Raw genomic sequence first — 13,380 nt, 5'->3', positions numbered from 1 at the left:
AAAAAACCCAAAAAACTGCTCCCCCCCCCACCAAGAGACGTGCGGACGTGTTAACTCACAGCTACCACCGTGGTAAGGAAACGAGTTGGAGGAGGACCATCCCGGGGGACGCTGGTGGCCCGGGACAGTCCGCAGTCCCCTCTGGCCATGAATTCCAGTCTTTGAGTCCCCAGGGGCTCCCTCCAGCGGGGAGCAGGGCCGCGCGTGGCGGGGCGCGCGCCTACGCGCACACTCACGTGTATACACACACACACACACACACACACGCACGCACGCACGCACACACACACACACATGCACGCACGCACGCGCCCCCCCCCTTTGCCACGGCCGGCTTCCTCCACCGCCCCCGATCCCCGCCCCCGAGGAGGAAAAGGAGGAGGGGGGGGCCCGGACCTCTTTCTCTTTAAAGAGCAGACGCAGCCTCGGGAGCCGAGCCGCGCGCAGCCAATCAGCGGGGCCGAGCGGCTCGAGCGCCCTGACGCCGCGCCAATCAGCGGCGGCGGGGGGCGGGGACCCCGGAGGAGACACTATTGTTGATGAGGAGCCGCGGCGGCGGCGGCGGCTGCTGCTGCTGCTGCTCCGCTGCTGCACCGCCTCGTCGCCGGCCGCCGCGGGCCGCCGCTGCCCCCCAGCACCCCTCCCGGGTCCCGCCAGTCAGGCTTCGCCACCCGCCGCGGCGGCTCAGGCCCTTCCCTCGGGCTCCCGAGCAGCCGGGTCCCGCCGCCCAGCACCCCCCCCTCCCACCACCACCACCCTCCGGTGCCCGCGGGCCGCCGTCGCGGGGGCGGGGGCGGCGGGGGGCGCTGGGGGAGAAACCATGTCCCAGCGGGTGAGGCGCAATGGCTCTCCCACGCCCGCCGGCGCCCTGGCGGGTGGCGCGGTCGGCCCGGCGGGGGCCCCGGGAGCCGCCTGCAGCCCATGAGGGCCACCGTGCCGTTCCAGCTGAAGCAGCAGCAGCCGCAGCCGCAGCAGCAGCAACATGGCAGCCCCACGCGGGGCGGCGGCGGCGGCGGTAACAACGGCGGAGGCGCTTCAGGCCCCTCGGGTGGTGGCGGTGGTGGCGGCGGCGGCGGCCCGCGCACCGCTTCGCGCAGCACCAGCCCCACGCGCGGCGGTGGTGGCGGTGGCGGCGGGAGCGGAGCGCGGCGGTGGCGGCGGCGGCGGCGCGCACCAGCCCCACGGTGGCCACGCAGACGGGCGCGTCCGTGACGTCCACGCGCGGCACCAGCCCCACGCGCGGCACGGCGCCCGGGCCCGGAGCAGTCCTCCGCGACCGCCGCCGCCCCTGCTGGGCACCGTGTCGTCGTCGTCGCCCAGCTCGTCGCCCACCCACCTGTGGCCCGGCGAGGCGAGCGCGGCCCCACCCCCGGCCCGCGTCCGCCACCGGAGGAGGTCCCCGGAGCAGGGCCGGCCCTCGGCGGAGAAGAGGAGCCCCAGCGCCCCGGTGTGCAAAGCAGGTACGTGGACGGGCAGGGGGTCCCCGGGGCGCGGAGCGGGGACTGCAGCGCTCCTGCGGGGCGGGGCGCGGTGGGTGGGGCGGGGCGTGGGGTCCGCCACCTCCCCTGCATCGTCCCCGAGCGAGCGAGCGGGTCGCCGCGGTGGAGGTGCAGCCGCTCACCTTGGGCCTGGACCCATTTGTGGACATCGTCCACCCCGGCGGGGGTGCGGTGGGGGTGGGTGGTCCTGGCTCTTGCGTCGCTGCTGCTCACGCTGGGTGAGGCTAGGGCTGGCCTGTCACTTTTTGTTTTAGTGACGTGGTGTGAAGGCTTGCAAATAGCGCAGGGGTGCTGCTGCTGCTGCTGCTGGGTGTTTCTGTTCCACAAAAAACAGTTTCGGATCGGGAGGACTGAATGCCACACAGCAAAGGCGGATTGGGATCATTGGAGAGTTGTGAAGCTGGGAGCGGTTATTTATTTATTTATTTTTTTTGCATTTCGTAAGACTTAATGGTTAGCAAGAAGGGAGAAGTTAAGTAAGGTTGCTTTGGGGTGTGTGCATAGGTATATGTTTATATATACATATAATTATATATGCATTATATATATATATACATATATATATATACATATATCTATGTGTATATACCAATGCACACATGCATCTACATATATCCGTAAATGATACCTAGCTAGCCTCAGGATCTGAGTGTATTTCTTAGATACTGGTTTTATTTCTCTCTTATTGTTTGCTTTTTTTTTTCTCTCTCCCTGAAACAGAGTCTCACAAGCCCTGGCTGGCTTGGAACTTGCTGTGTATCCCAGGCTGCCTTTGATCTGTCCGCCTGCCTCTGCCTCCCTAGTGCTGGGATTAAAGGTGTACCCACAATGACTGGCCCCCCTCTTGTTGTGTACCTGACAGTTTTCTTGGGGAAGATCCTGAATGGAGGCGTTGGGTTCCAGTGGAGTCAATTCAGAAAGAATAATTCAAAGGAGTATTTAAAATTGCAGGACGTGAACCGGGATAACATTTGTTATGTGGCTTTTCCCATAGAGTGTAGTGAAAAAAGAAGGCGTAGTTTTTAGTTACATAGTTACATAGTGCTGGTGTGTACCTTGGTCTTTGACTATCTGGAGAATTTCTGTTAAAACCTTACAGACAATAATTGGGAGTTTCAGGAAATTTAACTCGCCTTTTTCCCCTTTTTTGGATTTCCGAGACAGGGTTTCTCTGTGTAGTTTTGGTGCCTGTCCTGGATCTCACTCTGTAGACCAGGCTGGCCTCGAACTCACAGAGATCCACCTGGCTCTGCCTCCTGAGTTGCTGGGATTAAAGGCATGCGCCACAACCACCTGGCTAATTCGCTTTTTCCTAACCAAGTCAGTAATATGAAATGATTTAAGAAATGTAGAATAATGTGAGTCTTTTTACTTTTTTAAATAAATGGTTTAGAAGTTTTTATTACATTTTATTTCATGGCATCCAGTGGAGGTCAGAGGACAGTTGGTAGAAGTTTGGTTTCTCCTTATGTCATATGGGGTCCAGGACATCCAACTCTGGTTTCAGGCTTGAAGGCAAGCACCTTTCCCTGATGGGCCATCTCACCAACCCTGTGAAGGGTTTTAGACAATACCTCTTCAAGAAAGATTGCCCAGAAAATGTTTGGTAGTGTTTTCTAATTAGAACCAGAGAACAGTTTTAAACCTTTTGGGAATACAAGATGCTTCTTGGTTGTTTTTGAAACATGGTTCCCTGTAGCCTCAGCTAGACTGGAACTTACCCTGTAGATAGGTTGGTCTCACTGACTGCCTCGGCCTCCTGAATGCTGGGGTTAAAAGTGGGCACTAATTTACCTGACTACAAAATGCTTTTAAAAAGCATTAGGTGGACTCCTTCGCTTGCAGTGCTGGGCAAGTGGTTTTCACACAAGACCTCATTTTTAGCGTTCACACTGGCCTTTATACAGGTTAAGAATGAGTGGTGGCCGGTGAGATGTGACTCGCCTTGTACTCCACAGAGAACATGCCTTCAAATTATGTCAAGGAAAGCAGCTTCTAGTGTATAAGAGCGTGTCTGGGAAATGCACTGCACACCAAAATTACATGTGTGTAGTTGTTGAATCTGCTGAAGAAGATGTCTGCAGTTTGCCTTTGGCTTTCCGGAGCCGGGATAGTGCGTCTGGAAGATGAGCTGCTCAAGTGGGCACGGGATGTGGAGGAGGAGGAGGCAGGGCCCCTCAATCTGATTGCAGAAAATGTCCCTCTTACAAGTTGATACTCCGTGTACCCCGAGGAGAACTTAGTTAGGTTAAATGGTCAAAATGTGAAGGAGGGTGCTCCTTTCCAGTGGTTTCTAGGAGGCCTTATTTCCAGGGATTCCAGGCTCATTCATATTTTCCAAAGCTCTCCCGCCCCGCCCCCCCCCAAAAAAAAGCCCAAAACCCCAGAAAAATGAGTAGTTAACTCTTTAACTAGGTGTGAGGGATACTGCTTGTTACTGAGTCTTTCAGTCTTACTCCAGTGTAAATGTCCGATGGCTTCTTTTTTGGAATATATTCTTGTTACACTCTAGTTACATCTGTACAAAGTGGGGAGAATGTTTTCAGTTTCAGATCTTTCTAGCACAGACTGCTGTGATTGACTCATTTGATGTTTTATATGACTAGATCTAGAAAGCGACACTCTAGTTACCAGACCCCCCTTTCGATTAAAGAGTCCCACCAGTTTGCAAGCTTAATGAAATGTAAAAGCTCTTACTGTGGAAACGAAGGTGCTTTTTTATGTAGGTCTGTAACCCTCCTGTGACCCAAATGCTTGAGTTCATCTCCACGAGGTTGCTAGCTTCTAGGTGTGTCATTGGGTGAGCAGAGTATCCCATCTGCGCCAGAGCTCCGGTATTACAGAGTTCCTAAGGTGGAGATCGTGGGATCTCTAGCTGGTTGATTATTTCTCTGGGAGCTGATCGCTGACTGATACCGAACATCTTTCTCTTGAGTGCGATGAGGTCCCCCAAGCACTGGTTTAAATGGCCGATCTCAGCACTTGCTGTTTTCTTTGCAGAGAGGCTCCTCTGGGTAGGACGATGTCAGAAGGTAACTAGACAGTGGGCTAATGTGAAGTTTATTTGGTGCTTCCTCTTTTACTTGACTTTAATTTACGTTAAAGGTGAAGAGTTGGTGTAGCTAGAGTTTTCCTGCCTTGCCCACAGTCAGGACAAATCTTTGTCACCCGCCAGTCCCACAGCCGCTCAGACCCAACCAAGTAAACACAGAGACTTATATTGCTTACAAACTGTATGGCCGTGGCAGGCTTCTTGCTAACTGTTCTCATAGCTTAAATTAATCCATTTCCACAAATCTATACCTTGCCACGTGGCTGGTGGCTTACCGGCGTCTTCACATGCTGCTGGTCATGGCGGAGGCTGCAGTGTCTCTCTGCCTCAGCCTTCCGCTTCCCAGAATTCTCCTCTCTCCTTGTCCCACCTACTTCCTGCCTGGACACTGGCCAATCAGTGTTTTATTTATTGACCAATCAGAGCAATACAGACATACAGACCGTCCCACAGCAAGTTGGCATGAGCTTTGGGTGGACACTGGCTTAGTACTCGTGTTCAGTCAGCCAGTGTGGTATAGAGAAGTGATAACATGTTAGTGATAGCGTCCACGGTTGTATAACATTTCTTTGTTTATACATCGTGTGTGTGTGTGTGTGTGTGTGTGTTGTGTGCTTGTGTGGGTACATACATGCTAGGGTCACACATGTGATGGTCCAGATGGCAGTCTGCTGGAGTCTGTCCTCTTTTCCGCCCTTGGTTCCGGAGGATTGGACTCAGGTCATCAGGCATGGTGACAGACACCTTTACCTGCTGAGCCATCTCACCAGTTTTAGTTTTATTTAAGTTTTCATTACATTTTATTAATTTTATTCTCTGTGTGTGTGTTTGTCCACGTGGATGCCAGGGGTCATGTTGCATTTTTCTAATGATTCTTTATCAATAAAAATCAGTCAGATATGGAGTAAGAACTTGAATGACCAGAGAAGTGGTGGAGAAGCCACCCATTTCTCCATCCAAAAAGGACTGAGATCCTTCTCTAAGCCCTGCCTTACTACTTCCTGTCTCTCTATCTGTCCTCAGTCCTCCAAAACCTCTATGGGTAATTTTGGTCAGCTGGTAGCTAGCTCTGCCCTCGGATCCAAAGTAAACTTTATTGTCAGAATGCGATCAAAATATCTCACAACAGGTTCATGTGTGGAGGTCAGAGGGCAACCTTTGGGAGCTGATTCTCTCCTCTCACCATGAAGATCCCAGGGATCAAACTTGCTAAGCTTGGTGGCAGGCACCTTTGCCTGTTGAGCCATCTCTGGTCCCCTCCTTTTATTTTTAATTGACTAATAATTGTTTATCTTTATAAGATACTGTTTGTTTTCTATACATAAATACATCATAGAATGATCATTTTAGGCTAATTGATATATCATCTACCATTTCATACTTAGTATTATGATATATATAAGATTTAAGTATATTTAAGATTCATTTTAAAAAATGGTGTGTATGTATGTATACAAACACATTGCTACCCATTATTGTGGAGATGAAAGGACAATTTTCAGGAAATTTTCTGTTTTCCCTTGCTGATTCTGGGGATTGATCTCAGGTCATCAGGTTTGGCGGCAAGGACCTTTACCCTCTGGGCCATCTTGCTGGCTTTAAAATCCATTGTAGACTCTTGTACGGTTGAGGGGTTAAAGGTGCTGACTATTTGAAAGTCTACCTGTAACTTGTGATTCCTCCTAAACTTAACAACTGAAAATCGGCCTGCAGTTATTGGAAGGCTTACTAGAAATAGAAACATTAAATTTAACATATTTTGTTTATTATATATTTTATATGTGGTGAAACAAAATCCACGGGAACTTAGGTGACTTTTTACTGCCACAGGCAATGTACCAGAGAGACGAAGAGCTCAGGTGGAGGCCATCGCATCATGCTGTGTTCTGGAAACTTCAGCTCACTGCAGCAGCAGCAGCAGCAGAAGGTGGCTGCTGCATTACCACAGCAGTGCAGTAATGCCATAGTTAATTGCATGTAGTTACGATTTAACACTGCATCCTCATTGTTGTTTACACTTCTCCTGAGAATGGAGCCATGCGTGGTGTTTGCGTGTGTAGGGTTTGACATATGTTAACTTTTTATAATAGGTTTATGTGTTTTACAATAGTGATAAAACAGACTATTATCACTTGTAGGCAGTAGTAAAACATGGGATACACATTTTATGCCTTTGTGATTGATATAAGCTAACATTTAACCTACTTTGTGATATTTCCAGTCTATGCAATGGTTCTATGAGCTTTTTCAAATTTTTGCAGTCTCCACCAAAATCCTATGTAAATGGACCTGAGCAGTTCAGACCTGTGTTATTCAATGTTAACTGTACATTATTAATGGCTGTAGCCATCTATGAATCTCTGCCATCTGGCTGTTCATTGTGTCCTTTATAACAAATTGGTGATGTGTATAAATGGATTATTTTTCTGAGTTCTGTATAAACCACTCTAGAGTATTACTAAACCTTAGAAGATGTTCCTGGGAATTTGTGATCTGTAGCTGGTTGGTCAGAAGCACAGGTGTCCCAGGACTTCAAACTAGTGTCTGAGGAAAGGGCGATCTTTAGAGGCCAAGCCTTTGTTTGAATGTTAATATCCCCACATGCTCCTGTGAAGGTAAATTTCCAGCGCTTAGCTGATGATGCTGTTTCATGTGGTTGTAGAGACTTTAGGAGGAGGGGCCTAGCAGGAGGAGAGGTTGCCCTGAGCGGGTCCTTTGTGCTGTATCTTACCCTGACCTCTACCTATGTTCCATTTTCTCTGCCTGCTGGCTGCCAAATGACATTGTGCTCTGCCATGCCCTCCTTGCCATAATGGATTGATACCTCTGAAACTGGGAGCCGGGACAAATCTTTCCTTCAGTTGTTTCTGTCAGGTATTTTTTGCTAGGATGATAGGAAAAGAAACTTCCGACAGCCCTGAAGCTGTGGCTGGTGTCTGTTCTAACTCAGGGTAGTTAGGATCAGAATTGGACTGTTAAATTTCCATTTGGTGACCAGAGAATTGGTTGGTGCTTGAAAACACCCCCAGGGTGCTTGTTATAAAATTCATTGTCCAGGTCTAATTTTAGGCCTTGGAAGTCCCTCCTAGTAGTTGCTGATGTCTTCAAGGACATGGCTTGAAGTCTGGGGGAAAAAACATCAATTTAGTATTTATGTGATTTTTGTGGTGTGGCTGATGTGTGGTTGATAACAAGATGTGTATTCTTTTTTTGTTTTATAGTTTTTGTTTTTGAGACAGGGTTTCTCTGTGTAGCCTTGGCTGTTCTAGAACTCACTCTGTAGACCAGGCTGGCCTCAACCTGAGAGATCCTCCTGCCTCTACCTCCCAAGTGCTGGGATTAAAGGCATGAGCTACTACACAGGGTTTAAACCATGTTTTTTAGACAAGTATTCTTTTATAGTATGTGCCTTATTTTGTGTGAATTTGATTAATTGGGGTGGGAAAGTGCCAAGAAAAGAAACAAAAGGTGTACTTCCTTAAAAAAAATATTTTAAAAAGTGTGTGTGTGTGTGTGTGTGTGTGTGTGTGTGTGTGTGTGACGTTCTTGTGTCAACGTGAGGTCGATGCCTGTGGAGGACAGAAGAGGTGAGCAGCAGTGTGGTGTGGGCGGTGGGATCTAAATGGATCTTCCGGAAGAGTAGTGTGTGCTCTTAACCCTGAGCCATCTTTACAGCCCCTTACAGGAGGAGCTCTTCTTTGAACTAGTAGGCAGACTCAAAGTAGGGCACCAGAACTCTGTATTTGTGGCGAGTTTGAGGTCTGTTTTCTAGTACCTTGTGAAGAAGGTCTCTGAAAATTTAGCATTTCTCTGACATTCGGAGGAGAGTTAGTTGCTGGTTTCACACATCAAGGGAATCCTTCTGGCTTATTGATGTATTTTTACAATTGAAGATAAAGCATTGTAAAACACACCAGTTCTACATCTTGACTAGTGTAATTTTCACTTAGGTTCAGTTCTGTGTATTGAGTTGAACTATTCTGTGTTAGTTACTATGCGGTACGAACACAGTAGTTCACCACTTCTGAATTTAATGCCACTCAAGTTCTTAGGACGTGGGCAGAGTGCAGCCAGGTTCTTTGCCAAAATAGAACCTGAACAGCCTGCAGCCCAAATCCTAATAGAGTCCTCGTTCTCCTTTGAAGCCTCATGAGCCAGGCAGGTCCTCATTGCTCCAGCTTCTCTGAGTAGTCTGTCAGCCTCCCATCGGAAATACCTGGTGGGCTGTCTGTGTTACAGAGTTTGAGAGTCTCGGAGCCCACGGTTCTGAGCTCTTCTTCCGCATTCCTCTTCCGCATTCCTCCTTCAAACCGGCTCCAAAGACCTAAGAGCCACAGTCAGGTTTATCACTGGCCCTCCACACCACCCTGTCCTTGGGACACTCTCCTGGCACTTGTTGCTGAGACAGAGTACCTGACTAAAGCGACTTAAGAGTGGAATCGTTTTGTCTCACGGTGTGAGGGTCAGGTCAGGACAGAGGAAAGGTCACGGTGTGAGGGTCAGGTCAGTGGAGGAAAGGTCACGGTGTGAGGGTCAGGTCAGTGGAGGAAGGGTCACAGTGTGAGGGTCAGGTCAGGACATGGAGGAATGGAGTGACAGAATGTGAAGTGATGGTGGCGTGGGACCTGCTGGTGTCACTTTGCTTTTTATTTTTTATTCGGTCCAAGTCCCCAGCCCATGGACTGGTGTGACCCACAGGTAGGGTGGACCTTCCCACACCCGTTGACACAGTCTAGACCTGTCTCATAGCATGCTCACTGGCTTGTCTCCTAAATAATTGAGATCCTGTCAGGTTCACAGTGAATATGAACCATTTTAAATTGCTCTGTGTGGTGATATTTTGTTTGTGTTCTGACAAATAAAGCTTGCCTGGAGATTAGAGTGTGGAGCTAGCCACTAGTTAACCATATGGCCAGGCAGTGGGGGCACACACCTTTCCTCCCAGCCCTTGGGAGGAGGAAGTAGGAAGAGGAGGAGTTCAAGGCCACTCTGGGCTACACAAGATTGATCCAGTCTAAAAGAGAAACAGCCAGGCAGTGGCGGCTCACACCTTGAAGAAGTCTCCTGATCTTTCAGCATTTACCCCCATACCAGTTTACGAGTTAGAATTCGTGCTACAGCTCTGATGTCCGTGGAAGGAAGCAAACTGAACAAGGTGTTATTGTGCAGTTATTATAGGACGAGGGAAATCTCAGCATGTGTTCACAGGAAAACGCGCAGGTCAAGGGCAGGTGCTCAGGAAAGGTGGACAGGGGTTGGGCTCCAGCACACAGAGTCCAGAAGTCTCCGAAACCACGAACACCACCTTTCATTTACTGAGGAGGGAAATGGCTGTGGGTGTGGTTCAAGATGACAGATAACAACAGAAGGGGAGGAAGTTGAGAAAGGCTGCAGCTTCTGTCTTTAAACTACTTGGAGGAAAAAATAGCATGTGTGTCTGTTTTAAAAAGACTTTTAAAAATGCTACATGTTAAAATTAACCTTTTAATCAGACTACCTGTAAATAATTAAAAATTACAAATAGCACTATACTTGTAATCAAATCACACTTCTATTTGTTCTCACTCCTGCAGCCCTTAGAACAATAATTTTCAACTCTTAGGACTTTTTTTTTTTTTTTTTTTTTTTTTTTTTTTTTTTCGAGACATTTTCTTGTGTAGCTTTGTGTTTCTGAACTCACTTGTATCAGCTGCCTTGAATCAAGAGATCGTGCTCTCTCCGAGTGCTGGATTAAAGCGTGCCACCCCGCTAGGACTTTTGTAAATGTTTAATATTCATACATGCATATAATGTGTTGGTCAAATCTGCCTCCCATTTCTGGTGCTTATTTATTGTCTTAAAAAGGTTTTTCCTCAGTTTATGACTTATTTGTACAGAAAATGCAGGCTTACCAGTGGTCTTAGTTAATGTGTCTATTGCTGTGAAGAGACACCATGACCATGGCAACTCTTATAAAGGAAAACATTTCAATTGGGTTGGCTTACAGTTCAGAGGTTTAGTCCATTATCATTATGGTGGGAAGCATGGCAGCATGCAGGCAGATATGGTGCTGGAGAGGAGCTGAGAGTCCTACATCTGGATCAGCAGCAGCAGCAAGAGAAATGCCACACTTGTTCTGGTTTGAGCATCTGAGACCTCAAAGCCCACCCTCAGTGACACACCTCCTCCAACAAGGCCACCCACGCCTTCCAATAGTGCCTCTCCCTGTGAGCCTATGGGGCTGTTTCCTTTCCAACCACTGCACAGTGCTTACTCATTATTAGTGTTTAAATTCTGACTCTGCAGGTGCCGTTTGTATCAGAACCTTGTGTGTGCTGTCGTATGTCTTCCTTGATAATGTTTTATATGCCTTGAGTTCACCTCAAATTGCTTTGTTTGCTGTCTTTATTTTCTGTCATTTAGCATAAATTTATTCTGGAACTTTGATAATGGAAACTTTGGAATATTTAAAAATGTATCAGGTTTCCACCTGTCTTCTAGCTGTTCTATTGTGAAGTCACACCATGACCAAGGCAACTCTTTTTTTTTTTTTTTAAATAATTTATTCTTATTTTATGTACATTGGTGTTTTGCTTGCATGTATGTCTGTGTGAGAGTGTCAGATCTTGGAGTTACAGACCGTTGTGAGCTGTCATGTGGGTGCTGGGAATTGAACCTGGGTTCTCTGGAAGACCAGTCAGTGCTGTTAACTGCTGAGCCATCTCTCCAGCCACCAAGGTAACTCTGTTATAAAAGAAAGCATTTAATTGGGGCCTTGATTACAGTTTCAGAGGCTTGGTCCATTATCATCACGGTGGAGAGCATGGCAGTGTGCAGGCATAGTACTGGAGAAGTAGCTGAGAGTCCTACATCCTGATCTGCAAGCAGAGAGAGACAGAGAGACAGAGACATACACACTAGGCCTGGCATTGGCTTTTGAAACCTCAAAACCCACTCCCAGAGCCATACTTCCTCTAGCAAGGCCGTATCTGCTCCACACCTTGTAATCCTTCTCAAGTATTGCTACTCTCTGGTGATTAAGCATTTAAATAGATGAGCCTATGGCAGCCATTCTTATTCAAACCACTGTAAAGATCCTGTCCTTAATTATCCCAGCCTAAAGCAGGTGTGCCCTCCCCGTGCTCTCTTCCCGTGCTCTCTCATTTCGTATTTCGTATCCCTCCCCTCCCCCTCCCCTCCCTCCTCCCCTCCCCTCCCTCTCGTTCTCTCCCAATAAAGCTCTAGAAAGGTAACCATGACTCATGATTCTTCCGTCACCCATACATCTAGAACTCTCCTCCGTCGGCACGGCGCCGCGGGCGGTGGCCAGCATCCAGCCATGAGCGCCGCCGCTTAACCAACAACCACACCACTCTTTGATTGTCCTACTCCAGACTGGCCTGTGGATCTGGCCTATGACATGGTTATTATCCTGGAACTTCCCTGAGAATTCTCTTTGTATATTCTGTTTGGATACTCTTAATTTTGGCAAATATTGCAATTACAGGTGTCCACCACCGCTCACGGTTTATGCATTGATGGGGATCAAACTCAGGGCTTGCTGCATGCTAGGCAAGCACTCTCTAAGTTGAGCTTCTCTCACGCCCTCTGACAGTCTTTCACATTAAAGTTGGTGTGCTTTCATTGAGCTAAATCTACCTTCAGCGTATTGATTAGAAGCTGACCAATTGATTATTGGTCCATTCCTATTTGTGAGCTTAAAGTAATAATATTTTTGGGTGAGGGAATAAATTGAAGTACTTTTAGAGCCCTTGCCTTCAGAGAGCTAACTCTAATTGTGCAGTGTGACTTGCTTACCAAAATGTCTCCCCCTCATTTCGTCCATCCCTCCTTCCTTTCTTGGCACGTGTGTGACTGTGTTAACGTTTATAAGTAGTAAAGAATGCAACGAGCATTTACTGCTGTTTGATTTTCAGATCATGTCATAGAAGTCCAGTTGACCATTTGTTATAAAACACAATTTTGGGTGATTCTGTATTTGTACAAATGTGACTGCCCCATACGTTTATTACAGACTAAAGATGATGGTGAACATTTACATCGTTTTCAGCCTTTTTTTAATTACAAAGAAATGAGTTTCAGTGTAATGTTTTCATATATATCATCATCTTGTTCTCATTTCTCCCTCCTTGATCCCCCATTTCCTTCTCCCAGATAGTTTGCCTTCGGTTTTCATGATGTATATTTCCAGTAACACCCCCACCCCCCATTTTTGAGATGGGGTCTCAGCCTTCTCTGACCTCAGACTCACTGTGTAGTTAAGGATGGCCTTGAACCTCCTAATGCTGGGGTTATAGGTGTGTGCACTACGTTTATGCAGTGCTAGGAAGCCAAGCTACACCCCCAGCCCACTCCCCACTTCTTTTAAGGCAGTCTCAAGTAGCCTAGGCTATCCTTGAGCTCACTAGGTAGCCTCTGCTTCCCAGGTGCTGAGATTACAGGTTTGCACCATCACGCCCAGCATTATTACCCTCTCTTGTGTCTTCCTCCTGACTCGTTGGAGCTTTGTCCTTCTCTAGTGTCCTTTCTCCTTCTGTGTTGTGTGTGCGCGCGCGCGCGCGTGCACATACATGTATTCACACACATTTGTGTGCACACGTAATACAAAATGTGGTATTTTTCTTTCTGAGTCTGGCTTATTTCGCTTAACGTCTTTTCTCAAGTTCAGTCTATTTTCTCAATGTCATAATTTCATTCTTATAAATTGAATGAAATTCCACTTTGCATATATGTTCTCTTCATCTATTCATCTGGTGGGAGTCACCTAGGCTGATAAACTTCTTAGCTACCATGAAGACTGTAGCAGGAAACAAGGATGTGCACATCTCT

General features: G+C 47.7%; 1 protein-coding gene across 1 annotated transcript in view; it reads left to right on the top strand.

The window, feature by feature from the left end:
* The first annotated feature begins 805 nt into the window (after positions 1-805).
* Positions 806-13,380, top strand: part of Fam117b (family with sequence similarity 117 member B) — an 81,080-nt gene continuing 68,505 nt past the window's right edge. The window contains 4 exon segments of the mRNA XM_028860387.2: positions 806-890; positions 893-1,124; positions 1,157-1,254; positions 1,257-1,460. Coding sequence (XP_028716220.1) covers positions 821-890; positions 893-1,124; positions 1,157-1,254; positions 1,257-1,460 — 604 coding nt within the window. The 5' untranslated portion in view covers positions 806-820.

The sequence above is a fragment of the Peromyscus leucopus genome, chromosome 13 (genome assembly GCF_004664715.2).
Source record: "Peromyscus leucopus breed LL Stock chromosome 13, UCI_PerLeu_2.1, whole genome shotgun sequence".
NCBI classification, from domain to species: domain Eukaryota; kingdom Metazoa; phylum Chordata; class Mammalia; order Rodentia; family Cricetidae; genus Peromyscus; species Peromyscus leucopus.
The sequence above is the reverse complement of the archived record's forward strand: the minus strand, read 5'-3'. Positions and strand labels throughout refer to the sequence as shown.